The sequence below is a fragment of the Cheilinus undulatus genome, linkage group 1, assembly GCF_018320785.1.
Source record: "Cheilinus undulatus linkage group 1, ASM1832078v1, whole genome shotgun sequence".
NCBI lineage: Eukaryota > Metazoa > Chordata > Actinopteri > Labriformes > Labridae > Cheilinus > Cheilinus undulatus.
This window is the reverse complement of record NC_054865.1, coordinates 19,308,984-19,334,163: the sequence shown is the minus strand read 5'-3', so window position 1 is coordinate 19,334,163 and position 25,180 is coordinate 19,308,984. Positions and strand designations below refer to the sequence as shown.

Sequence of the window (25,180 nt, the reverse complement as noted above, 5' to 3'; positions counted from 1 at the left end):
GTTTAAATGTATTTTTTAAATTGTATGATGTTTACTTTTTCCATCCATTTCAGGGCTCACCCATAATATCCTATAATATTAAGAATATATCACTGAAATAAAAAAAAAACCTAAACTAAAATGTGTTAATGAACTTAACTAGCAACACAGTGCTGAAAACGAATTAAACTTATTAATTTCTAAAGAAAAATTCAAACAAATTATTTTCAAAAGATATGCCCTTAAAAGAAAAAAAGCTTAAGAAAGCATTGGTTTATGCATTGGCAGACTATGAATTGCCTATTTACTGCCGACATTGTTGAATCTATAAAAATAATCATAATGATAATAATAATTATTATTATGACTATTATGAATCTTGTACTACTACTACTACTACTAATAATAATAATAATAATGTTAATAATAATAACAACAACAACATTATTATTATTATTATTATTATCATCATCATCATTATTATTATTTAGCTACCCCTGGGTTCCCTAGCTTTTATTCTTGCTGGTCTTTCATGTATGTTTGGGCGAAAGTTTTCGAAAAAGTCCTGTGGGGAAAATAATCTTGTTTTTTCTTTCAAATCTAAGATGAGACATTGAACGTTGTAGCCAAGTAGGCTACAATACGGTAACAATCAAATCCAGGATACGTGGCACACAGGACATCTTCCCTACCCATCTGCATGCCGGGCTAAGAATCCATGTACTGCAGTAATAACGTAGTATATCTACGTCTATGTGTGTATTATTTGGTAATGGGGGCAGGGTAGGTGACAAGCGCTAGCCTGCGAATTCTCGCGATAGTACGGCTGACACTCAGCCCCTCGTGAAGTACACTGAAAGTAAATGAAAATTATTTTCCCGTGGAAAGAACAGTAAAACGTGGAAAAACAACCACGCGCCCTCTTTTTAACAAAGCATTAGATTTTTACAACGATGCGAAAATTACAAAAGTGACAAAAAGAGGAGGCAACTTTAGACGAACGAGACAGGCCTTTTCTTCCCAGCATCCTTAGCGGCGTGCAGAGTAAAATGTAAACGGCCATGTCGTGTTAGAGCTCAGTCCTCAAACAAACGACACCGAGTCATTGCGTAGTTTACTTTCTCGTTTCATGAAGCCTTTAACCGCGGCTCTGGAAACAGCTTATCTACAGTTTCATTTGACAGAACACGAATTCAGTAAGATTTCACGCGTTTTTAAATTGAACGGACAAACATGAGCGGAGGAGGGACGCCGTACATCGGCAGCAAAATTAGCCTAATCTCCAAGGCCGAGATCCGCTATGAAGGAATTTTGTACACCATTGACACGGAGAACTCGACCGTAGCTCTTGCTAAAGGTAAGTTAAGTAGCCAATATGTGGACCACGTTACTACTAAAGGCACCCTAGAGTGCTAACAAGGGTGGTTAAGTAGTAGGAATATTGATAAGAAATGCATGCTAGTTAGCAATGCTAGCTAGCTGTATAGCAAACTACTTGCCAAGAGGTGCAGGAGTTAACACTTGCCATCCTTTGTTTACCTTGTTTGTGCTAATGTTAAACCACTGACCGTTGTCGTCGAGACAAAATGGCCTAGTTAATTCTAGAAAGTTAATGTTTTGCTATTATAAGACACATATTATGTCCAAATGTTATTAGCAGCTTTGTTGGCGGAACATAATTTCCCTTTGAAGGGCTGAATCATCAATGAAACTCGGATAACGGAGTTGATCATACAACCTTACCATACCCCTACAAACCCACTCGGCCATCATTTTTGATCACTTTAGTCAGACTTTGGTCTTTTAAAGTCACTGTGGGGTAATCTGGCGTGGTTTTTGCCCTGCTTTCTCGCATGGATGGCCTGTAATTGTATAAGGATGTAACACTTAATTGTCGTAGCCTTCAAAGTTTGTGTAGAAAATGACTGTGCGAGACCCCCAAAGCTGATAGCACTCTCTGCTGATTAAAAAATGTTGCGATTTATATTTTTGTCAAACATGTTTAACTAGTCTTGTAAAGCATTGCAACACCCCTACTCATAGGAAAAACTCGATAGAAATCAGCCATTTAAATCAAATCGAGCCCATCTACAGGTTTTGCTGATGTATAATTTTCTAGATCGTTTTCTTTTGATGAATCACAGCATTATACTGGTTTGCGCTTAAGCTTTCTAGAGTAAGGATATGCACGGAAGTCCATGTTTTTTATAGTCGTACAAAGGATTTATTATGTAAATAAATCTAAAATATTTGTATTTTCATCAACAGTTCGTTCTTTTGGCACTGAAGACCGGCCCACTGAGAGACCCATTCCACCTCGGGATGAAGTGTTTGAGTACATAATTTTCAGAGGAAGTGATATTAAGGATCTTACAGTATGTGAGCCACCTAAAGCCACTAGCTCTCTGCCTCAGGACCCTGCCATTGTTCAAGTAAGTTCTTGGGTTTTCATCCCTGTACTAAAATTCCTGCATTAAAGAGAGTTTGTTTCGTATTTATATTTTCTACAAAATTCATAGAAGGGCTATAAATGTAATGACCTTTAATGTTAATTGTATCACTAGCTTTCTAATGGGGAAACATCATTTCAGTACCTTACCTTTGCTCAATACAACTAGTTAAAGATTATGTTTTAAGGTCATATTTGCACAGTTACAATGACAAACTTATGCAGTTATCTCAGTAAAGCGTTATTGGGCCCTACCAACATAAATGTGGACACAAAAGCTCTTAAGTGTAATATTTCAGCCTACAGCCTTTACTTGCACAGTTTCAGAAACACCCATTTCACTGAGAACCATTTAACTCAACACAGGAATTGCACATGTGCATCAAATATCATTAATTACAGCTAACTCAGCCTTAGTAATCAAGTGTGTCTAGTGCCAGAGTTGTTTGTAATACCTGTGCTATTTATGTTGTGACATGTAAATATTTGGGATAGTAAACTATGTTGTTTGATAGGGTTGTTTGTGAATGTTTCTTTTATTTGTGTTTGCAGTCATCCATTGGATCCAGTAGTGCTGCAGCAGCATCCTCATTCCAGTCAGCAGGGCCCTTTGCTCCTCCATACAGCAGAGCTCCTGTTCAGCCATACAGCCAGTTTGGTGTGACATCACTTGCAGCTCAGCAATTTGGATCCGCTGCACCTGGAGGTAAGAAGTGGTATTTTTAATTCAAAGGCTACACAGAGCTTAAAAGATGTGCCATAAAAAGAAGAATGTTTTTTTTCCCCGCTCAACTATATGAATTGTTAAGCAATATAATATAAAGCCAGTAGTTTTACTAATGTGTTAATGCTGTTTGTGGTGCTGAAATTTTCTCTGGTGTGATTCATTTTTAAAACTGAAGGCATTTATATCTATAAAATGTGTAAAAAAAACTGGAGAGATTTCAATAACAGGTTAATTCAAAGAACTTTCTTAGTTCTAAAAGCAGGAAAACTTCCTGGTCTTTGACCACAGTTAATCATTTTGTGACATTCACCATCAGATCTTCAACCAAACACCCGAAGCCTCTGTCAGCTGCTGTCAGACTAGTACTGCAGCTGTCCCTTTTTTAAAGAAAGCCACATCTTTGATTAATACTTCGCTGTCTTTGCAGGATGCACCAGTCCTCAGCTGGACCCTTTAAGAAAAAGTCCCACCCTGGAGCAGGCAGTGAAGGCTCCTTCATCAGCTGCATCTGCACCTCCTGCACCTGTTGGACAGAGGAGTCAGGCTGCAGCTGCAGCCTCTCGACCCACCAGCAACACCGTTGGTGGTCAGAAACCCCCTGACCTCCTGGAGCAGAGAAAAGGTGAAGGTGGCCCAAAGGCAAATGTTTGTTAAGTAGTAGTTTTTATCTAATATGTGTTGAAGAAAACATCAGTTGTATTCTATATAGGTGCTTAGCCATCACTTACTCGTGATGTAGTTCTTTGTATGGTTAAACTTGTGGCTGTACTTGTGTCTTTTCTACTCAGCTCCAGAGGTTCAAAAAGTGTCACAGCCTGATAATGAGCATGGAGCTGTTGAAAATCGAGATCCCAATAAGCATCAACTTGGCGGTATGTAGTTTAACAACTTTTCTGATGACTATTCATTTAAAACCCTGGATACAGCCAATGCTATGTCTATAGTTTGTTGTGTGAAATTGTAATATTCCCAAAGAAATTGACAAACGTTTACAGGATTAATGTGTAAAGTTTGAGAGGATGAAACATTTTTCCACGTTATTTGGATAGTTGTGGGGATTTTTTTTTTGTGTGTGTGTGTGTGTGTGTTCTGTATACAAATACGCTGCATGTGTTGTAAACTAAAATGTTTGCTATCAGTGTTTGAAGGGTTTTGTGAGATGAAAAGCATTTAGGAAGGCTATAGAATGTTTTGTGATGTCTGTTGGATGTGGCCTGAAAAAGATTGATAGTGATACAATTCCCACACTAGGGCCTTGTCCACGAAAACAATATATTTCTGTTTTGTTTTGATTTTCTGAAAACACAGCATTGTAGCGATAAGTGGAGCAAGCGCACATAAACTTTTCTCTCACTCAAAACTTTCTCTTGGCTGCCCTGCTGGTTATACTCCATGGTGGATCTAAGAACATGTGGCATATGCTGCACTCCAAGACCATTTGTTGATTACGGTGGTAGTAGAGGAGTAGAAGATCAGTAGCTTCTGCAGCATAAACACTATCATATAATCTGCCTTTATTATTGTTGTTGGCAGGGCTCACACATGCGGGTTAAGTGGGCTGTGACGTAATCGCGTTTGGTTGTAGTAAGGAGACAAAAATGCGCAGCGTACACCAATTTGTTCACTCTGGGTACCTGGTTTCAAAAAGAAGCGTTTTGGGTGTGGATGAAAGGCAGATACAATAAAATACTTTTGCAGATACTGCTAAACTCATCTACATGTTTACAGACATTAGGACTGGGCTCTGAAAGTGATTTATAGTTGAAGTATTGCTTTACAGCTAAACTGAATGATATCAGGACAGATGATCAAATTACGTTTGTCCCTTTTTCCTTTCCCTTTATTGTACATACGTGCTCTCTTTTCTCCTTCCTCGCTCTCTTCCTCTTAGAGGTAATATGAGAAATGGCAAACCAAAACTATTATCAGACAGGATCTGGGAATGTGAAATAATTTTTCATGTGCTTTTAAACACATGAAGATAGGCCTTGAACATTATTTATTTCTGCATTAGGCATCAAAGGCAGCTCAATCCAGTCGTGAGTTCACTTTGCTTGAAGCTTCTAAAAAGTTAGACTACCTCAGCACCTACATAAAATATCCTACAAGCATAGATGAACTTGATCTTAATTTCACATATACGGGGTAAAAATAACATGTATTAAAGTTCTCTGTCGCCACGACGGATTTCCGTCATTTGGAAATGAGAGGGGGGGGAAACTACACATTACTTATTGACGTCTCTGTGAAGTTAATGTACTGTTGAAGAAGACAGGGTAGGGGTTATAGTACACCATGGGTCTCAAACTCGCGGGCCAATTGCAGGCCAACACTGCAGCTTTAAAGCCAACAAAAGGCCCAGTTCATCTTATATTCATAATATGAATAAGCATTAATAGATGAGAACAATTCAAGCAGGTGCCTTAATCCACAAATGCATTTAATTAACACACTGCAGCCGAAAAACACGCTAGTTTGATGTTTTCATAATAAACAATCTTCCAGTTGTTGTTAAGGGTGAAGGCATCAATGATTCCTGCTTGGTCCAGGGCTCAGGTTATGTCTGAGTTTAGTGCCAGCAGTAGGCTACCAAGGTGCTGGTCTGAGATTCTCTGCTGCTGTTGTTCCTCAACTCATTCTTTAAACGACGCAGACATCACAGATCACTGGTGTGACAGGAAGGGTCAGAGATATGGATAGGAGTTTAAAAAAGTCTATAAAGGCATCCAGAGGTTTTTGCCTTGTAAAACCAAACTTCTCTTGAGTGGGATCAAAACAGCTGCGCTTGGGATGACAAATGTTTTCCCTGCGTAATTGTGACTAGGGCTGCAACAAATTATTATTTTTTACGTCGACTAATCTGACAATTATTTTTGCGGTTAGTCGACTAATCGTGGCTATTTGGCATACTATTTTGGATCCCCGTTTTAACTCGCCTTCTTATGCGTGCACACCCGTGAAAACTTAATGGTTTAGCAAATTGACATGACATGTCAAGTTGCTATATCGTCAAGGTTTGTTTTTCCTCTAATATAAAAGAATTGAACTGATAACTACAGTAAATTGCACACTAAAGTAAATTGCACACTAAATAGCGTTACTGAAAAAACCATTACCCTAACAAATATCAAAGATGGTTTTCCGACTGATTAACGTACGGCACCAATGTTATAAGTAGGCTACTGGAATTAATCCTCGTGCCTGAAGCACAAAGGGCTCAATAACTAAATGCAAAAGATCTAAAAGATATTCATGCACCTTGCAAACTTGCCCACTCGCGGTATTTGAAGATGCAAATTGACTTGACATGTCAAGTTGCTATATCGTCAAGGTTTGTTTTTCCTCTAATATAAAAGTATTGAACTGATTACTAAAGTAAATTGCACACTAAAGTAAATTGCACACTAAATAGCGTTACTGAAAAAACCATTACCCTAACAAATATCAAAGATGGTTTTCCGACTGATTAACGTACGGCACCAATGTTATAAGTAGGCTACTGGAATTAATCCTCGTGCCTGAAGCACAAAGGGCTCAATGACTAAATGCAAAAGATCTAAAAGATACTCATGCACCTTGCAAACTTGCCCACTCGCGGTATTTGAAGATGCGGCAGCTACAGTGTGTTTACGTTTTCAGGTGTTTGTGCCTTGCCGTAGTGCTGCCAGGGTATGAGAGTTTGACTTGACACAGTTTGCAGTTGACTTGTTTCGCCAATTTGTTTTCTATAAAATGTTCCCAATATTTGGAAGCTCTGGGTCAGCTTTTTGGTGTGTTCTCTGTGCTTTCCACCATGCTTAACTTCTTCTTCTCAGTTTCTGTGAATAATGTAAACAGTGGGAGCGATACTGCCCCCACCACTTCCTGCAGTGAACTGCAAGTACAGATGAGTCCTTACCGGCCGGTACTAGATTTTACCAATATAAAAAACAATAATACAACACGTCAACACTTGAATTCCCGCGCTGACAAATTTTTATAGTCGACACAAACGATTATGTCGACGAATCGTTGCAGCCCTAATTGTGATGCGGACATCGTATCTCGCTTTGGTGAGGGACTCAGTTCAATCTTTTGTCTGATTTAATCCCTGATTATTACAATCTATTATACCAAAGTAATATCAACTAATTTTCTTTACATATGTTTTAATTTTATGTCAACAGGAAGTGAAATTATGGTCATGATCACTTAAGTTTAAACGGGACATGGTTTATAAATCCTGAGGTGTATTTAACTCCAGGTCTCGTCAAATAGTAAAAATTCCTCTCATAACAACAAAAACAAAACTTTATAACTGAACACTTAATCCTAATCTGGACCCAGGCATGAGACATGAGGCATGAGAGGCCAGCAATTTTGATCTTGACACAGCGCTAAATTACACACCAAGATGCCCCAGTTCATGACCTGTGCAGGGACGTCGGGGATTCAGATAGAGTGGACATGCAGAAGAACGGCTGTAGGGCTCATACATGTGTTTAAAGTCAAGTGTTCCCTCAGCAGGTGAGGGTTTGCAGCTTTACAAACAGTAGCAGGGCAGCAGTGCGCGAATCTCTGCATGAAAGAGCATGAGGTGCTCTCTCTCTTTTTCTCTCTCCATCCCTCCCTCCTTTCTCTCTTTCTCCTCTCTGGACTCTGTGTAGGCAGGCCCAGGCCAGGTGAAATAGGGCTCAGATCAGGTTTTGTGAATAGGTTGCTGTTTTAAAGCCATAAACAGTCATGTTGAATGATATTCCAGTCTTGTTAATTCATCATCAGTGGATTCTAAAAAGATTAAAATCTGTAAAACTTGTCATATGTTATAAGGACAGCATATTCTTGCATGACCTGTTTAGATTACTTGCAAATAGATTCTCCTTCTAAGGTAGCTAATTAACCATTTAGTGTGCAAACATGCAGCACTCAAAACTCACAGCAGCCTATATATCAGTTGTTGGTCGTGCTGATATTGCTAAAAAAAATTGTGCTGCCCACAGGACGTCTCATTGGAGCAAATCCGGCCCCTACCCTAAATGAATTTGAGACCCCTGTGCTACAGCCTTCTCCTCCACTGCTGGAGTCAGAGCCCCAAAACCTGTAGCCCATTCAGAAAGACCCCAGAAATGGGTGTCACTTGAGGCATTTGGTTTGACTAACAAAAAGCAGACGAAATAAAAAGCAGGATAGCCATTTACACAAATGCACTTAATTGTCCTTAATTGTTGGTGCTGCTGTGAGTTTTTTTTTTCTGTAAAGTGATATGGCTGTTCAAAGTAAAATAAATAACTTGCACTAAAAAGTTATGGAGATGGTTGAAAGTCTTTTTACAACTCGAATGCTTTATTAGAGAACAGTATACTGTGTAAATGCCCTTGGGCTAAGGGCATGTACACAGTATGCTCCTTTTTACATGAAAACCTCTGGGAAGTGACTGATAGGCAGAAAAACAGGCTCTTACATGTGTGGCATGGTAGGTTGATGGTCGGGTAATATGATTTGGTGTCGAAAAAAAATTTCAGTCAAAAGATTTTTTTTTTTGCTTTAATCCCTGAGATAAGTTCAATTACTTTTAAAAACTGTTGATGGTTGTACCTGAGGTTGCTGCTGCTGCACGGAGCATGTATGGTTGTCTAAAAGATAAACTTAAGATCATTTCTCATTACTGATTTACACCCAGAAGAATAATTAAAGTGTTTCTAAACATTGCTGTGGATCACATTTCAACCAGTGGTGCACAGTTTGACTTAAGAGAAGATCATAGTGCTGTGCCAGGCGGTGCCATGCTCTGACACACGAGAATATATATGCCAGCGTATATGTGCACATTCATCATTTGGAAAATTGTCCCCACATTGTCGATGAGTTCTTTCATTGCTTTTAAAGCATATTGACATACAAGAAGTGATGGAAAAGACACATATTCTTCTTTTTTAACCTTTATTTAACCATATAAAAACCTGTTGAGATCAGGATCTCTTTCACAAGGGTGACCTGGGCAAGAGGTCAGCAGCACATGTCATAAGAACTTTATTTAATATAAACACGCTCACCACTCAGCATCATCTGCAAGATGGTAGTTAAGGCAATACTGTGCCTTTTTAAATCCCAGGACACGATGTTACTGTTTTATAGCCCATTCCTGTCCCACACTGTTCATTTGGAATCAGTGTTGACATCCAAAATGAAACACTTGAGCAGAACTTTAAATTCGATGTGTTGAGTAGGAAGCTATTCCCTATTGTCTCTGAGTTTTTTAGTATCAACTGTTCCAAGATATTGCTTGTTTTAGCATTGCTGGATTTGAGATTTCCTCTGTTTCTCAGCAGCTGCTGCTCAGTCAGCACGCCGCAGCCGTGGAAGAGGAAACCGCAGCAGAGGCAAGATGAATGTGCGACGAGATGGACCCATGAAGTTTGACGAAGACTTTGACTTTGAGACTGCCAATGCCCTGTTCCACAAAGATGAGATTGACAAAGAACTTCAGAACAAGCTTAAGCTGAAAGGTACGCATGCCAACACAGACCTTACAAGGGAGAAGTGTTTGTTTTGCTTTGATATGGGCTCAAATTAACACTTTCTTAAAACACCACTGATGTGAGTTGCAGTTTAGGGGAAAAAAAGCCCTCCGCTGTGAATTTCTTACACCTTCATTGAATTACTTGCACCATAATACAAGTTTTTCTATCAATTGGTATCAGGCGACTGCATCTAATTTGTTGCAAATTTATCCTCAATCATAGATGACAAGGCTGACAAGGCTGACAAGGCACTAAATGGAGAAGAAACCGCTGATTCAGAACATCCAGCCACTGAGGGGCCCAATGAGGAGGAGGAGGCTGTGATAAACACATGTTACTATGACAAGTCCAAGTCCTTCTTTGATAACCTGTCCTGTGATGATCCAAGGTACTCTATAGTCATGTCCCTGGTTTAAATAGTTGTTTATAAGGACAATCCTAGTGCTGAATTTCAAAGGGGAGTTAATTCTAAATGCTGACTCTGAATTGGTCGACTGGGTAGCACCAGTGACTGGCAGTCTCTGGGTAATGTCTACAGAGGTATTGTGCATTCCCTAATCCTTTTACACCTCAGTGGCCAATCAAGTGGGACAAATTCCATAATTGTTTCCAAACTAGTGCTGTGACTGTGTGGTCATTCTTCTCTGATGTCTTCTCTTTTTTCCTCTTTGTAAGAATAGCAGTAAATCAACAGCTGCTCAATATTTTTCAGCTCCATATGCGTTGTAGTAGCCGTGGTCCCTGTACACAAATTAGCAGAAAGCATGATGGGACCAGAAACTGGCATAAAACTAGCATAGAAATCACTCTGCAGACTAGCATTTTGGCAGAGTACCGCAGAGCGATGGGGACAAACTGGTGAAGTATGCAGTTCTCCCAATGGCACATGTCACTGCAGCATAGCTACAATGTAGATTTAATGTAGAAGTATAAATCAGGCTTAACAAGTACTGCCTCTCACACCTTGTTGTCTCCGAACAAACTAATGGCTGAAAATGACCTGTTAACTGCTGCCTCTGCACAAGCACAAATGAGACTAAAAAACATAGCACAAAAAGTAAGGAAATTTGTGTTTGGTAGATTATTTCCGTCTTGTAACAATGCTTCTTGGCAATGAATCTTATATCGATGGAAAGCCTGTTTATTACCCTTTTAAATGATGCCACATTTGTAAGGAACATGCATTTGTGGGATGAGCAGCAGAGCGGAGTATCTGGGTTGCGCCCATGAAAAATTTGCCAAATCATCTCTGCCAATGCCAAACAGCTTATTTTGCTGTTGCCATTGACTCTTGTTTTGAGCTTCTGGTACCCCCAGGTGCTGCCAATCAGGTGCCTGATTGGCACCTGATTGGCAGCACCTGTGAGCATGGGCCCTGCTACAGTGGTCAGTAGATGTCTGCTCAAAGAATCGGCATGCCACATTTGACTGATCTGGATAGGGCCCGTGTGATAGGGCAACTTCAAGCTGGTGTTCCAGTTGCGACATTATTTGGAGTGAGCCCTAGCACCATCTCCAAACTGAAGGCCAAGTTCCATATAAAAGGGATGTCAGGGACAGGTTGCGAAGTTGGGGTGCCACCCTAAGACGACTGTCTTCACCCTGTCAGCACTTCGGTACCCTAGGCTGTCTCGTACAGATTTGCAGTTAAGGTTTGCAGGACAATATGACTGTCTGCCCAGACAATTCGGAACAGACTGTAAGCAGCCAATTTCCGGTCTCATAGGGCTGCCAGGAGGCTTGCCATGACTGCTCTTCACCATCAGTCGTGTTTGCGCTGGTGTCAGCAACATGTGCATTGGAACCTGAATGTGTGGAGGATGTGTTCAGGGATGAGTCCAGATTCTGCCTATGGCAGTTGCATCATAGGCTCAAAGTGTGGAGAAGACGTGGAGAACGCTATGCTGATTGCTGCATCGATAGAGTAACATTTTTGGGTGGAGGCAGTCTGATGATGTGGGGCGGCATCTCCCTCACTGGAAAAACAAGGCTTGTCATCATTGGAGGCAGTCTCAGTGCAGAGAGTATGGAGATGAGATTCTGCAACCAGTGGCAATCCCATATCTCCACAGTCTGGGACCAAAGTCTATCCTCCAAGATGACAATGCTCACCCCCACAGAGTGGGGTTTATCAGAGAATCCAGAATTTAGGAGTGGAGAGGATGGAATGGCCTGCCAGCAGTCCTGACCTTAACCCCATTGAACATTTGTGGGATCAGCTTGGGCGTGCTGTTCGTGCCAGAGTGGCCAACACAACCACACTGGCTGACTTGCGACAAATGCTGGTTGAAGAATGGGATGTTAAATGAATAAATTGTTAAATTGCCAATATGTCTTGTTCTTCAAATTTCAATCATCCACTCCACCAAACACCAAACAAGAGTCAATAGCAACAGCAAAATAAGCTGTTTGGCATTGGCAGAGAAGATTCTGCAAATTTTTCATGGGCCCAACCCACATACTCAGCTCTGCTGCTCATCCCACAAATGCATGTTCCTTATAAATGTGGCACCATTTAAAAGGGTAATAAACAGGCTTTCCATCGGTATAAGATTTATTGCCAGGCAGCATTGTTACAAGAGGGAAATAATCTACCAAATATAAATTTCCTCTCTTTTTGTGCCAAGTTTATAACAAAGAATTATTTGGCGAAAAAACTACAGCTTGCACATTTTAGTCTGCAGCTCTTATTAAATAACAGAGACCTCAGTGGTGAACAATCAACTTGCATAAGGTGATATATCTGTACTCTATCACTGGACAGATTAAATTTTCCCTCCTTATGGAAAACCAACGAAAGAGTCGTAACACAGTTGTCTTACTTTTCAAGGGATGTAACCTATTAGAAAGAACCCACTGCCAATGCCAAACAGCTAAAAACCTTTTTAAAACCCCTTAAAATCCTTATTCTCCTAAATGTCAGTTATCAAAACAATACACCATGATTGCAGTATTTTACAGAAGACTACACACCTGCTATGAACTAGGTGTAAGATGTAGTCAGAACCATCTCAGCTAGGGCTGGGTATTGCTAAGAACCTCACGATTCAATTCAATTTCGATTCTTTAGATTGAGATTCAATTCGATATCGATTCGATATTGATTTAAATGCTTTGATGTTGATTCAGTAAGAAGTAGAAATACACAAATGACCTGTTGACAATTTTTAATAATTATTTTCATGCCCATGTGAACATATGTGGTAGGTCACCTCACATTTTTAGCAATAAAACATCTGAAAATAAAAATTTGCACAGTAATAACTAATTTGTGCATGAGGTGTACAAAAGTAAAAACATGCCAGTTCTGTATAAACACTGAAAAATTAAAGTGCATGTAAACTTTAATAATATTTCTTTCCTCTTGGAAATTGTGCTAAATCTCACATAACGTGGTTATGGTTGGTTGTTGTTTGGTCGAGTGCGACCTCTGTCCATATAACGTGAATCACACACACAGCGACCTCCACTGGCCAGGAGGTGAATCGATTCAGAGGATTTGCTGAATCGATATTGAATTGAGGGGGGAAATATTGCGATGCATCAATTAATCAGTATTTTTACCCACCCCTAATCTCAGCTGGTGCTTTACCTTAAATGCCAGAGTAAAACATCCTGAATTAGAAGCATTGTCAAACTAGGCTATGGTTGAGCTGAAGTATAGCTAGTGAGAGTCTGTTATGATTTGGCACCAGACAGACTTTTCCAGTCAGTTATGATTTCATACAGTTTATCATGCTGCCAAAGAAAACACGGTTGCAACAACGGAGTCTGTATTGATATAAAGTGTTAGGATTGTGACTTCACAGCCTTTTTGATTTTGGTGAAATATTTTTATAAGTCTCAATTTGGTCTGCATATGCCTAAATACAGTCAACAAAATAGCCAAAGAACTTAGTACATTTATTTGAAATGTGTGCCAATGATACTTACATTTGGGTCTTTTTCTCTTCTAGTAAAGGGGGCGATAGAGGATTTTCAAGGTTAGTCCCACGTTCTCTCTCTCTCTCTCTCTCTCTCTCTCCTGTTATTTTATTACCATGCTTATTTATTGGTTTCACCGTTTTAAGAGGAGAGTAGAATCTGAAATATTCAAATGTCACTTGCTATTAAATTTCAATTTTTGCAGTTTAACCTACAGCAATTCACACATGAAGTATAAAAAAATGTTAATTTTTGTTTTCAGCCTCATCAGAGTTTTTTTTTTTTTTTTTTCAGGATAAAAGTTGAGATAAAATTTCCAATTCAACCTGTTATGCTTTCATGTTATTTTCTGGTGAGGTAAATTTGCTTCCTAAAATCTGGATCCTGTTGGGTGTTTGTATGGCAGGGAGAGAAGGCCAACCTGGGCTGAAGAGAGACGGATGAATTCTGAGACTTTCGGCATCCCTCTGAGACATAATCGAGGAAGAGGAGGTTACCGTGGCCGAGGCTACATGGGACCCAGAGGAGGCAGGGGGCGGCCACTTAGCAGAGGCTCTTTTGGACCACCCCGGGGTCCTCCACCTGGATTCAGAGGCGGATTCAGGGGTGGTAGAGGAGGACGGGACTTTTCTGACTTTGAATACAGGGTAAATCTTCCAGCTTAATGTGCTCACAAATCGCAAAGTAAATTAAAGTGCACCATGTTGAACAATCACATTTAGAGGCTTGTCTGAAATCGGATTTGTTTGATTATATATATATATTTTATTTTTTTTTATTTCAGAAGGAGAACAAGGTGGCGGCGTAGTACAGCTCTGACAGATCTACAGAATGGTTGGCCCTCATCATGAAATCATTCCTGTTGAAGAGGGTTTTTGGCTTCAGGATTTGACAGAATAAAGACATCCTCTCAGTCACCAGCACCAGGGTCGGCTGCTTTACACAGGGGGTGAGAGTGCAGCTCCCTGTCCTCCTCTCTGAGAAACAGGCTCTTTGTTTTTGTTTTGTTTTTTTTTTCTTCTTAAATTTACCCCACTCACATGTGTATATACATTTCTTTGGACTAGTCCTGCATTTTTGCATCAATCAAGTAAATTTTTTCTTGAAGGTGTGTTTGATAACAACAGCTGAGTGCATAAGCCCACTGATACTGTGAGTGGATCACAGCTCATGTGATCAATAGCTTTATTACTTATATGTTGGCACCAAATCCCACTCTACCATCTGTTGCATCATTGTAGTACTCTCTGCTCTGACTTTATTCAGTTTGGTTGCCATTCATTCAGTATTTTTCTCTTAGTTTGCAGGAAATTTTATTTTTGGACATTTCACATTGAAGTAGCACGAGTAAAGCCAGCTAAATCAAACACCGTAAACTGAATATTATTATAAATGAATGTATATTTTCCACTCTGTGCCCCCCAACAAATTGTGACTCTCAAAACAATTTTAGTTTAGTTTTTAGAAATGTGCATTCAGTATTTAGAGTCATTAGATCATACTGTGACCCTTCAACCCGCCACTTCAGAGCTTAAGATGAATTTGCTTTCTGTTTGATGTTTCTAACTTGGATTGATGTATGGGGTTTACAGAAATAGCTTTAGCAATATTTGTTGGCTGTAGATTTTTTGACTGGTCTCTAATAAAGGAGAATTTCTATGATTTATATCTGATAATGTAAGACATCCGTTACTATATATGCCTTTAGAAAGCCTGGACTTTAATTAGGCAAAACCTGCAGTCAGGATGACTCTTGACAAGTTAATTTGCATTAAAAATTACTTTTGCTATTTTGCCAAAAAGGAACTCAAAAGCATCAAGCATAGCCTAAATAATTAACAAAATTTCACAAAGTACCGTATTTTAGTACTTACCTTTTCTTTCTTCTCTTCTGTCCAGAACATTCTGAGCCGTCTGTTAAACATTCTGTTATCAGCATCCTTAAACTTGTCTTACAGTTAGTGTCATCTGCATTGTCGTTGTTTTCACTGCAGTAGTGTCATGATTGTTTACTGAAAATGGGAATTCTTGTAAATGAATAGAAAAATGTCTAAAAAGAGTACGTTCAGTACAAATGGAGAGAAGTTTTGCTCCGTATCTGCTCACTGGCTTGTTTGTAGCTCCTCTTGTTGCATTGTTGTCAATGTGATTGTTCTCTGGAGTAAACACTTTATTTTTTTTACTCATTTGTGATGAAAGGGACAAGAACTGGATGTGGTGCCAGTGTGATGGAGGGAGGGTGAATATTTTTTTCTTTTGTTTTTCTCTTTTTTTTGCTCTGATTTGTTGGTACTTCAGAGATGTCAGAGTACTTCTGCCTTCAGAGGGTTTTTTCTGCAGCTCTCCCTTTAACTTAAAGGTTGCAGAGTATCAATAGCACTACAAGTAAATCTCTTAATAACTGAGGTTGTTTGGAAGAAAGCAGCCCCAGTGAAAAAGTGCTGTTTTAATGGGTATTTCACAGATTGCTGATCACTGCATGATAGCCAACATGACCCATCACTTTATACAGGCTCCACGATAACCAGCGATAATGAATTTGAGACAAAACTTATTACTGAACTAATCACAGCTGACATGTTTTTTTCATATGTTTGTTACTCCTTCCAGTCACTGGAATTGTAAACCAGGAATTGTTTTCTTGAGAATATCAATAAAATTGAGTTTTTACGTGAAATAAAGAGTTGTACAATATTCACATCACTGATTTGTGTTTAATTGCATGCCTCTAAGTTTTCACAGTGTTTGCTTTAAATAACTGGATACAAAATCCTGCCATGATGTCAAAAATTCTTAAATAACTTGTACATAAGCATATCAAGAACTAAAAGTGCAACTTCCAAAACTTTTCTCTTGTGTAATTGACATTCAAAGGCTACTATTGTTAAAATTGTAAATATGCATAGAACAGATCACATACACATGAGAACAAAATTATTAGCTCCCCATGAAAATGTCACTGATTTAAACGTATTTCTCAAGTGCTGTTAAACAAAGCAAATAACTTTTTACACTGCTTTTTCAAACATCAAAGTGTTGTTTTGGGTGCTGAAGCTATGTTACTTTGCACACAGAAATGAAAATATTCCACAAAAACTACCAGGGTCAAAATTATTAGCCCCCCTGGTGCTGATAGTCAGCCGTGTCTCCTTTTTGCTGGGTTATGTCCTGCAGTCATTTGTTGTAGTTTTCAACAAGTCTCTGACGCATCTTCTGAGGAATCCCAGCCCATTCTTCTTTGACAAATCTCTCAAGCTCCTCCAGATTTGATGGTCTTCTGGCATGGACCTTGGTCTTCAGTTCACCCCACAGATTTTCAATGGGATTGAAGTCAGGGCTTTGTGCAGGCCACTTCAACGCTCACTTTGGTCTTCTGAAGATAGTTCTTCACCAGGGTGTGTTGGAAGAAAAAGCAACGACCAAGACCCAGTGTTGATGCAGACTGCTTCAGGTTTTCTTTCAGAGTCTCCACATATCCTTCTTTCTTCATGGTTCATTCCATCTTGACAGGGTTTCCCGTTCCAGATGCACTGAAGCATCCCCACACCATAATGCTCCCACCACCATGTTTCACTGTGGGGATGGTGTTCTTTGGTTGGCACGCCTCTCCCTCCTTTCTCCAAACATCACCAACATGTCTGTGGCCAAAGAGCTCTAGTTTAGTTTCATCTGACCAAAGGACTTGCTTGCAGTATTCATAATCCTTCTCCAGGTGGTCCTTAGCAGACTTTAGTCTGGCTTCAAGGTGTCTCTCTTGCAAAAGGGAAGTTTTTCTAGGTAGGTTTTTGCAATGGCTCCACTAAAAGGTTAGTTCTAAAGGGGGCTAATAATTTTGACCCTGGTAGTTTTTGTTCTTTTGTGAAATAATTTTATTTTTGTGTGCAAAATAGAATAATGCAAGCATCCAAAATAAAACTAGGATGTTTAGTAAAGCTGTGGTAAAAATTCTCCACTCTAACAGCACTTGGGAAATACTGGAGAAAAACTGAAATTTTCATATGGGGCTAAAAATTTTGTCCTCGTGTAGATCTAGATATTTACTGATAATGTATAAAATACATGTATAAATGTGTCATCATTTCATTTTTAGGAGATTTTTCCTCTTCTTCCAAGTTTCTGTTAGCCTTCTAGTAGAGACCCACACCTTAAACCACTTTAAATAATTTCTCGAGCCTTGGTTTCAAATGTTTTTTTTGAAAATATTGAATTTCCTGTTTGCCTTATTTGCCTTTTTTGCCTTGTTTGGAGAAATAAATTGTAAAATCAAAAACTTTGTCATCCTGTGTAACCTGTCTCAGTCAAACAAGAGTACTTCAATCAGGATAGCTGTGATATGAGTGATTTATTTTACATGTTTGGAAATGTGAAATGTCTTTGGTGGAGAGATTCCACTGTGATATCTTTATAAATTTAAATGGGTATTAAGGCTGACAGCAGGCTAGGATCCCCCCTTATGGAGTCAAGACACTGGTGGTGGTGATGGAAGGAGTAGGATAAGATGAGAAGTGGAGCTCTGAGGAGCCTGACCCAAAAACTGATGAGATGATGCAGGATGAAGAGAAGGAGCTGGAAACCGATGACATTATAATAGAGATGGCTGGAGGAAGGTTGCAACAGTCGCACAACAGACTGACTGCAGAGGAGAGGGGAACAGGTTTTAAGTGGTGATGCACAATGTTGGATGATTGCCAGTATGCTGATATTTATAAAATAATTTTAGTGGATACTGATATTTAAATGTAGCTCAGACCTAAACCTCAGACCTTTAAAAACAATATAAAGTTTGAGGATGAACAAATTAATACATTTAAGTCTTTCAAACAGACTTTAAAGTTTAAGGAATGATGATGAATAAAGAAAAGGGCATCAGCCGATGTAGGTCTGTTGGTCCAGCCTAAAACTCCACCGACTTATTTGTTCTTACTGCTGATATTTACAGCTGACATAAGCTGAATTTAAAAGCCAAATTATCAGCAGATTATTTTTTTTCTGCAAATACCAATAACTTACTTTTTAAGCTAATATCTGCCAGTACAGATGCAGTGATATCCGGCTGATAATATCGTGCATCCTTAGTTTTCAGACAACAGCAGCAGGATTGGATCAGGAGAGGTCATGGCAGAATTTATGACCAGAGTGGGGAAAGGAACACATGTGAATGAGTGTTAATGAATGACAGGATGGATGGAAATGAAACAGTCAAATGAAAACAGTCCTCCTATGTTAAGTTCTTCCAAGCTTGAATTTTACTCTGAGCATGGTCACTACAGAAAGGAACTTTAACAGCAGAATTCAGCTTCACTTACAAAAACAGTCAATTCCAAAATAGAACTGAATATGGGTAGACGATTCAACTGCATGTCAGGTGCATAAAAAAAACATACAAAACATAATAAATTAACCTGAGTGAACACAAACAGTCTGTTATTTTTTTAGGCTTAATAAGTCTCAAAAGTAATTAATGCACACAAAAGATTCACAAATATATATTTGGATTTATATAGAGATATTTTAGAATTGACATATAAAAGACTCGCTTCAGAAAAATGTTTTTCAATGCTCAAAAGAATATGTGCCTTAAAATGTTTTTATGATGCACACACAAATGTTTTTAATCTAAATATACAGACAAGAAATACAAATATTTTAACTGAAATACAAATATTTTCATTGAAAATATTTGTATTTTTCATCCAAACCATTTTCATACATTGTGACATTTAAGTACAAACTTTGTTACATGCATTTACAGAGCGCTCCATAATTGTGAATCATGCTGCATTTGTGTGTGAGATTTTTGAGACTCTCCTAATGTCCCTAGAGAAGAATATGCAAGTTTTGTCTTTTATTCTATTCTTTTTCAACATGGAATCTTCTCGAGCCATTCAGATGAGCTACTTCTCAGCCCATCACATGCATGCACACCCATAGACATAATATACATATGCATCTCAATAAATTAGAATATCATCAAAAAGCTGATTTATTTCCATAATTCAATTCAAAAAGTGAAACTCATATATGATATAGATTTATTACACACAGGCTGATGTATTTTAAGTGTTTGTTTCTTTCAATTTTGATGATTATGGCTTACAGCTAATGAAAACCCAAAATTCAGTACCTCAGAAAATTACTATATTACTTAAAGCCAATTTTAAAAGTATTATTAGAACACAGAAATGTTGGACTACTGAAAAGTATTGAACATGTACGGCACTCAATACTTGGTCGGGGCTGCTTTTGCATTAGTTACTGCAGCAATGTGGTGTGGCATAAGGGCGATCTGTCTGTGGCACTGCTGAGGTGTTATATAGCCCAGGTTCATAGCTCTGATAGTGGCCTTCAGCTCTTCTGCGTTGTTGGTCTGGTGTCTGTCATCTTCCTCTCCACAATCCCCCAGATTCTCTGCGGGGTTTAGGTCAGGTGGGTTTACTGGCCAATCAAACGCAGACCATTCTCCTTAAACCAGGTGCTGGTGCTTTTGGCAGTGTGAGCAGGAGCCAAGTCTTGCTGGAAAATGAAATCAGCACTTCTATAAAGCCGGTCAGCAGAGGGAAGCATGAAGTGCTCTAAAACTTCCTGGTAGATGGCTGTGCTGACCTTTGACCTGATAAACACAGTGGACCAACAGCAGATGGCATGGCTCCCCAAATCATCACTGACTGTGGAAACCAAAAACACTGGACCTCAAGCAGCGCAGATTCTGTGGCTCTCTTCTCTTCCTTCAGACTCTGGGGCCTTGATTTCCAAATTAAATATAAAATTGACTTTCATCTGAAAAGAGGACTTTGGACCACTGAGCAACAGCCCAATCATTTTTGTTCTTAGCCCAGATAAGACACCTCTGATGTTGTCTCCGGTTCGAGAGTGACTTTATCACATTTTTTCCTTCCATTCAACTTCCATTAATGTGCTTGAAAACAGCAATCTGTGAACAACCAGCTTCTTTAGCAATGACCTTTTGTGTTTTACCCTCCTTGTGCAGGGTGTCAATGATCGTCTTCTGGACATCTGTCAAGTCTGCAGTCTTCCCATGATTGTGTAGCCTACTGATCCAGACTGAGAGACCATTTAAAGGCTCAGGAAACCTTTGCAGGTATTTCGAGTTAATCGGCCGATAGAGTGTAACATCATAAGTCTCCAATATTGAACTTTTTCCACAATATTCTAATTTTCTGAGAGACTAAATTTTGGGTTTCCATTAGCTGTAAGCCAAAAGTGGTTTCTATGGTGGGCAGGGCAATGCCTCACTTCCAAACTGCTGAGGTGAGTGGCCTGGCAGACAAATCTTACTTAAAATTATAAGGTTGATAAACACACAATTAGATTATTTTCCCAAATCAATCAGCCCTAGTAGCTTGTCAGAACTTAGACGAAACTTTAAATGAAGTACTTTTTACTTTTACTTGAGTAGATTACTAGTCCAGTACTTTTACTTAAATAATCTTAAACCAGGTTAACTATACTTTTATTTTATTTGGATGTGTAATTTTCCCACCCCTGATTGTTTCAAATGAGATGCGGAATCATTATCATAATTGTATCTATAAGACTATTGTACTCAGGTAAAAGTACAGTTACTCTGGTTAAACCAGCTTATGTAGTTGTAAAAGTGCTTATTTTGAAAAGAGACTCAAAAGTAAAAGTAGACTACAGCAGTTTGACTAAATGTAATCAGTGACTTTCCTCCTCTGGTTGACAGTGTACCCTTCTTAGGTCGAGAAACGCTGTAGTTCATAGAAGCCATTTCTAACGTTTTATTTTCATTATGCGGCATATCTGTGTATTTACCGGCCGTATTCTGATGGAATGGTAGGCTGATAATTACGTGTCGTTATGTTAAAATCGCCCATTAGTTGTAACGGTGACGTAGACGTACTCTGACAGGGCAGCCTTTTGACATTTTGGCCTGTGGGTGGCGCAAGAGCACAAGCCATCGTTGGGACTGTTGTACCACTTACATTGTTATTACCTACAGAAGAAATGTAATGTGGTCACTACATTACATTTAACTCAGCATGTCTTTCTGTAAGGAAAACGCAGTAATGAAAACAGATGTTTGAAGGAAGGACACGCAATGTAACAAAACAAATATGTTTTTTTTTTTTTGTTAGTTCGAGGTTTTCTTTCCACAAGATGGCAACAGTCAAACAACAATGAAACGGCTGGGTAAATCCAACACCAACGAAGAAGAAAAAGGACCGTAACCGGAAGTTTTGGCTTGGAAACAGTGGTAAATGTTTCAACATGTCTATCGTTTTTGTACCAAAGAAACTACGAGGAAAAGCGAAAATTAACCAAGAAACAATACAAAGGGTAAGACGGTGTCATAAAGCATCCCTGAGGCCGATAACAAACCTTAACATAATGTTTTATTTGTAATACAGCTACAGGTGCGGAGAGACGCGGTTAGCCACAAGCCCGTGTAGCAGTTATCGGTTATCTTCCTTGAAGCCCGTCTTTATCTTGTACTTGCTAATCCTGAGAGACATCATTCATTTGTTATTATGCTTGTTGATTATTTGGCATTGCTTGAATGGCAGTGTAAGGAATGTCTGTCTTTTGTGTGTCACAGCTGCTGGATGAAAATGATCAGTTAATCAGATGCATCACTGAATACATGCAGAAAGGACGAGCAGTGGAGTGTGTACAGTAAGTCAGTACATCTACACGACCCGGACACCTGTGTAGCCAAGACATACATTTATTTATAGTTGTTGTCACCATCGCAGAATTTTAAATTTTGCTACAATACTAAAAAATGAAATAATATCAATACCTTTTTTGATTGCCCTGTAAAAAATAAATACACATTTCAGGCGTCCAGTGTTGGGTACTTTGTTGTTTTCTCTTAAACCTCCTCCTTTTCCTCCAAACACTGAACATAAATTCTAGTATGCCAGCTACTTTCACAAAACCTCTTTATTATTATCCTGTTTTCAGAGCCAAACAGTCACACCAGAACAGTCTTAACTGTAAAAATCAATGTCATTTTTCATTGTTTCATAGACAAAACTCAAAGAAAATAGGTTTATATGTGTTTATTATACCAAAAGACATTTGTATAAACTCTTTAAGTAAAGGTTTGCCATGATTTTAGATAATATATGCTCATTTAATCTTGACAGCCTCAGAGCAGACAAAGCCTGGCACCCCCCTGAGATCTCTGGCGCCCCCCAGGAGGTCCTGGACCCCAGGTTGGGAACCAATGCTATAGACCAGTGGTTGAGTTTAGTCACGGGACCCACGTTGAACTCCTCAAGGAGAATTGCAACCCAAATTTTGGAGACTTTTTTGATCAGTCAGAAGTATTTAATAAGAAACAGTAGAGCTTGGGCCTAAGACAGTACAAAGGGTGTAAGAAAACAATGAAACAGGGCATAACGTGCGTGCTTTATGGAGTTTTATAGACAATTTTTTCCCCATGCACACACCTGCGACCCACTTAAAGGGGCCTCACGACCCACTTTTGGGTCTTGACCCACCAGTTGAGAACCACCGCTATAGACCAATAAGATATCATATATAAGTAATGTGTCCTTAAAAATATGTGGCATCAGCAGAGGCGGAAAATAATATTTACTCAAGTTACTGTAATTGAGAAGCTTTTTTGTTTACTTATACTTTTTTGAGTATATTTTGAAATCGGAAATTTTACTTGTACTTAAGTATATTTTGGGGAAAGTTTTGCACTTCAATACATTTTAAAAAGCATCTATTACTGAGAAAGATAAAATGAAATACATGTCAAAATGAGGAGGTTCTAGCTGTCTGTCATGACAGAAAACTGGCCAGTTGTTTGGCTTCGACTACACATAAAGGTCAGTAGCAAATGTCAGAGAATGAGTCCACATTACATCCTAAAACAGCTTCAGCATTCCACTTAACTATAAAGGTTGGAGATCCATACTCTCATGTTTTTATGCCAATTAGGGAAGATCATCTATAACTGTGCAACTACTACTACTAAAGTAACTGTGCTTTTACTTGAGTACAATAGTCTCACACTTTTTCAACCTGTGGGAATAAAAAACTATCAAAGTATGAACAGGTTTGACAGTCTTAATTTCTAGTGGCTAGCAGAGTGATGTCACATCTATTTGCAGTAATATTTGTAATTTATGTTTGCAGATGTTTGTGTCTTGTGGTGTAGTGTAATAACAGTTTTGATGTCTGATTATCCACCAGATACCAACAGATCCTGCATCGAAACATCGTCTATCTGGCAACTATAGCTGATGCCAGCCCAGACACAACACCCCCTGCTTCAAGTGTAAGGACAGACCACTTGCCATTATCTTCACTGTCTCCTGAGGGCATGTAAAAGTAAGTTCAGACATAATACTAATACTTCCTCCTTTGTTTTGTTTGTTTCAGTCTACATCCAGTGAAGCACCAGCTCCTCCTGTGAATGGACATGAGGTGACATGATGGCTGCCACTGCCAGTGGAACAAACATTTGTTGTCTAGTTATTTTTGGAAGGATTATTTTTTTCATAACAAATCATACCAGTATTTATTCAAATGAAGTAGAAATATTTCTCATTCTTACATTACCAGTGTTTAGTATTTTTTGTATTTGATTTATTAAAGAGAAATTTATTTTAAAAACTGGTTTCCTAATGGCTGTTATTAAAATGCACCAGTATAGGGATATTGCACTACTACACTTTTTTTCTCGTTAAAATGAAAAGTGTTTTTTCCTCACCGAAAACCGTTTGTGAGTAAAATGTAGCACAATTTCTAATGCACGTGGTGTTTATCATAGTTTTTTTCTGAACTTTGATTTCACCAGATTTTTGTCTATTGTCTCAGATATTCATTTTTTATTTTATATTTTTTTGTAATTTTATTTCAATTTGAAAAGGCACAAAATATACAGCAGCACCATTTCTAGTCTTTATTAGTCTATGCAAAGGAATCAACCGTGTCAAGCCATGGATCCACTCACTTCAGCTTCAGTCCATCAGTTCTTTGTTGTTACTTCCAAAATTGTCCATCACACAATCAGTTTACATATACACACGAGTTAAGTCTGTAAAAAACAAAGCACATACAACTTACATTCCAGCGTTCAGGTGTGTGCATTAACATTTCTTGCTTATTCTAATCACAAAATAAAAGTTTAACTTTTTACCCAAGGACCATGGGAGCTTATAACAATGATGTTACCCATTTGAGGGAGGAGAAGGTGTGTGACTAGTATTGGTGCAATAAATTCAATCCACTTACTCCAAATTTGGTAGAATTTTTGTTTTTGAATCCCCAAGGATAAGTCAGTGTCTCCATTTTATAAAGATTTATTTTGGTCTTTCTGTGCCTTTATTGATAGAGGACAGGGATGAGAGAGAAGGGGGAGACATGCAGGAAAAGCACCACAGGCCGGATTTGAACCTAGGCTGTCAGCGTACACGGGGCGCACCTTAAACCACTTGGCCATCTGGGCCCAAACTTCTCGATTTTATATATTTACAGAATTATTCCATACCAGTCTTCTGAAGTGGGTGCCACTATGTTTAATTTTCTTGTAATACGTTTTTTATTGCTGCAGAAGGAGCCTGCAGCAGTTTTGTGTCACTCCTCTTCTTCAGACATAAA

General features: G+C 38.8%; 2 protein-coding genes across 3 annotated transcripts; both read left to right on the top strand.

Annotated features, from left to right (window-relative positions):
* Nucleotides 1-996: 996 nt before the first annotated feature.
* On the top strand, nt 997-16,273 carry lsm14ab (LSM14A mRNA processing body assembly factor b). 2 transcript variants are annotated; one of them, XM_041785403.1, is made up of 10 exons: nt 997-1,336; nt 2,248-2,411; nt 2,981-3,134; nt 3,583-3,777; nt 3,944-4,027; nt 9,461-9,640; nt 9,878-10,043; nt 13,612-13,638; nt 13,986-14,226; nt 14,364-16,273. In XM_041785403.1, exons 1-10 carry the CDS (start codon nt 1,213-1,215, stop codon nt 14,385-14,387), a joined length of 1,359 nt encoding a protein of 452 aa, XP_041641337.1. In that variant the 5' UTR covers nt 997-1,212; the 3' UTR covers nt 14,388-16,273. The 2 variants fall into 2 exon arrangements, with proteins under 2 accessions (XP_041641337.1, XP_041641345.1); XM_041785411.1 differs by having other exon boundaries at nt 1,000-1,336; nt 9,464-9,640.
* Nucleotides 16,274-21,755: 5,482 nt separating this feature from the next.
* ss18l2 (ss18, like 2) lies at nt 21,756-24,193 on the top strand. The gene is made up of 4 exons (XM_041790757.1): nt 21,756-21,898; nt 22,158-22,234; nt 23,771-23,855; nt 23,960-24,193. Exons 1-4 carry the CDS (start codon nt 21,830-21,832, stop codon nt 24,011-24,013), a joined length of 285 nt encoding a protein of 94 aa, XP_041646691.1. The 5' UTR covers nt 21,756-21,829; the 3' UTR covers nt 24,014-24,193.
* Nucleotides 24,194-25,180: the final 987 nt, after the last annotated feature.

Excerpts from the sequence above, each read along its gene's own strand:
- ss18l2 (XM_041790757.1), top strand. The coding sequence starts at position 21,830 with ATGTCTATCGTTTTTGTACCAAAGAAACTACGAGGAAAAGCGAAAATT. Across the intron at positions 22,235-23,770 it reads CGAGCAGTGGAGTGTGTACA|ATACCAACAGATCCTGCATC; the intron begins GTAAGTCAGTAC and ends ATTATCCACCAG. Across the intron at positions 23,856-23,959 it reads CAACACCCCCTGCTTCAAGT|TCTACATCCAGTGAAGCACC; the intron begins GTAAGGACAGAC and ends TGTTTGTTTCAG.
- lsm14ab (XM_041785403.1), top strand. The coding sequence starts at position 1,213 with ATGAGCGGAGGAGGGACGCCGTACATCGGCAGCAAAATTAGCCTAATC. Across the intron at positions 3,135-3,582 it reads TGGATCCGCTGCACCTGGAG|GATGCACCAGTCCTCAGCTG; the intron begins GTAAGAAGTGGT and ends CTGTCTTTGCAG. Across the intron at positions 4,028-9,460 it reads CAATAAGCATCAACTTGGCG|CAGCTGCTGCTCAGTCAGCA; the intron begins GTATGTAGTTTA and ends TCTGTTTCTCAG.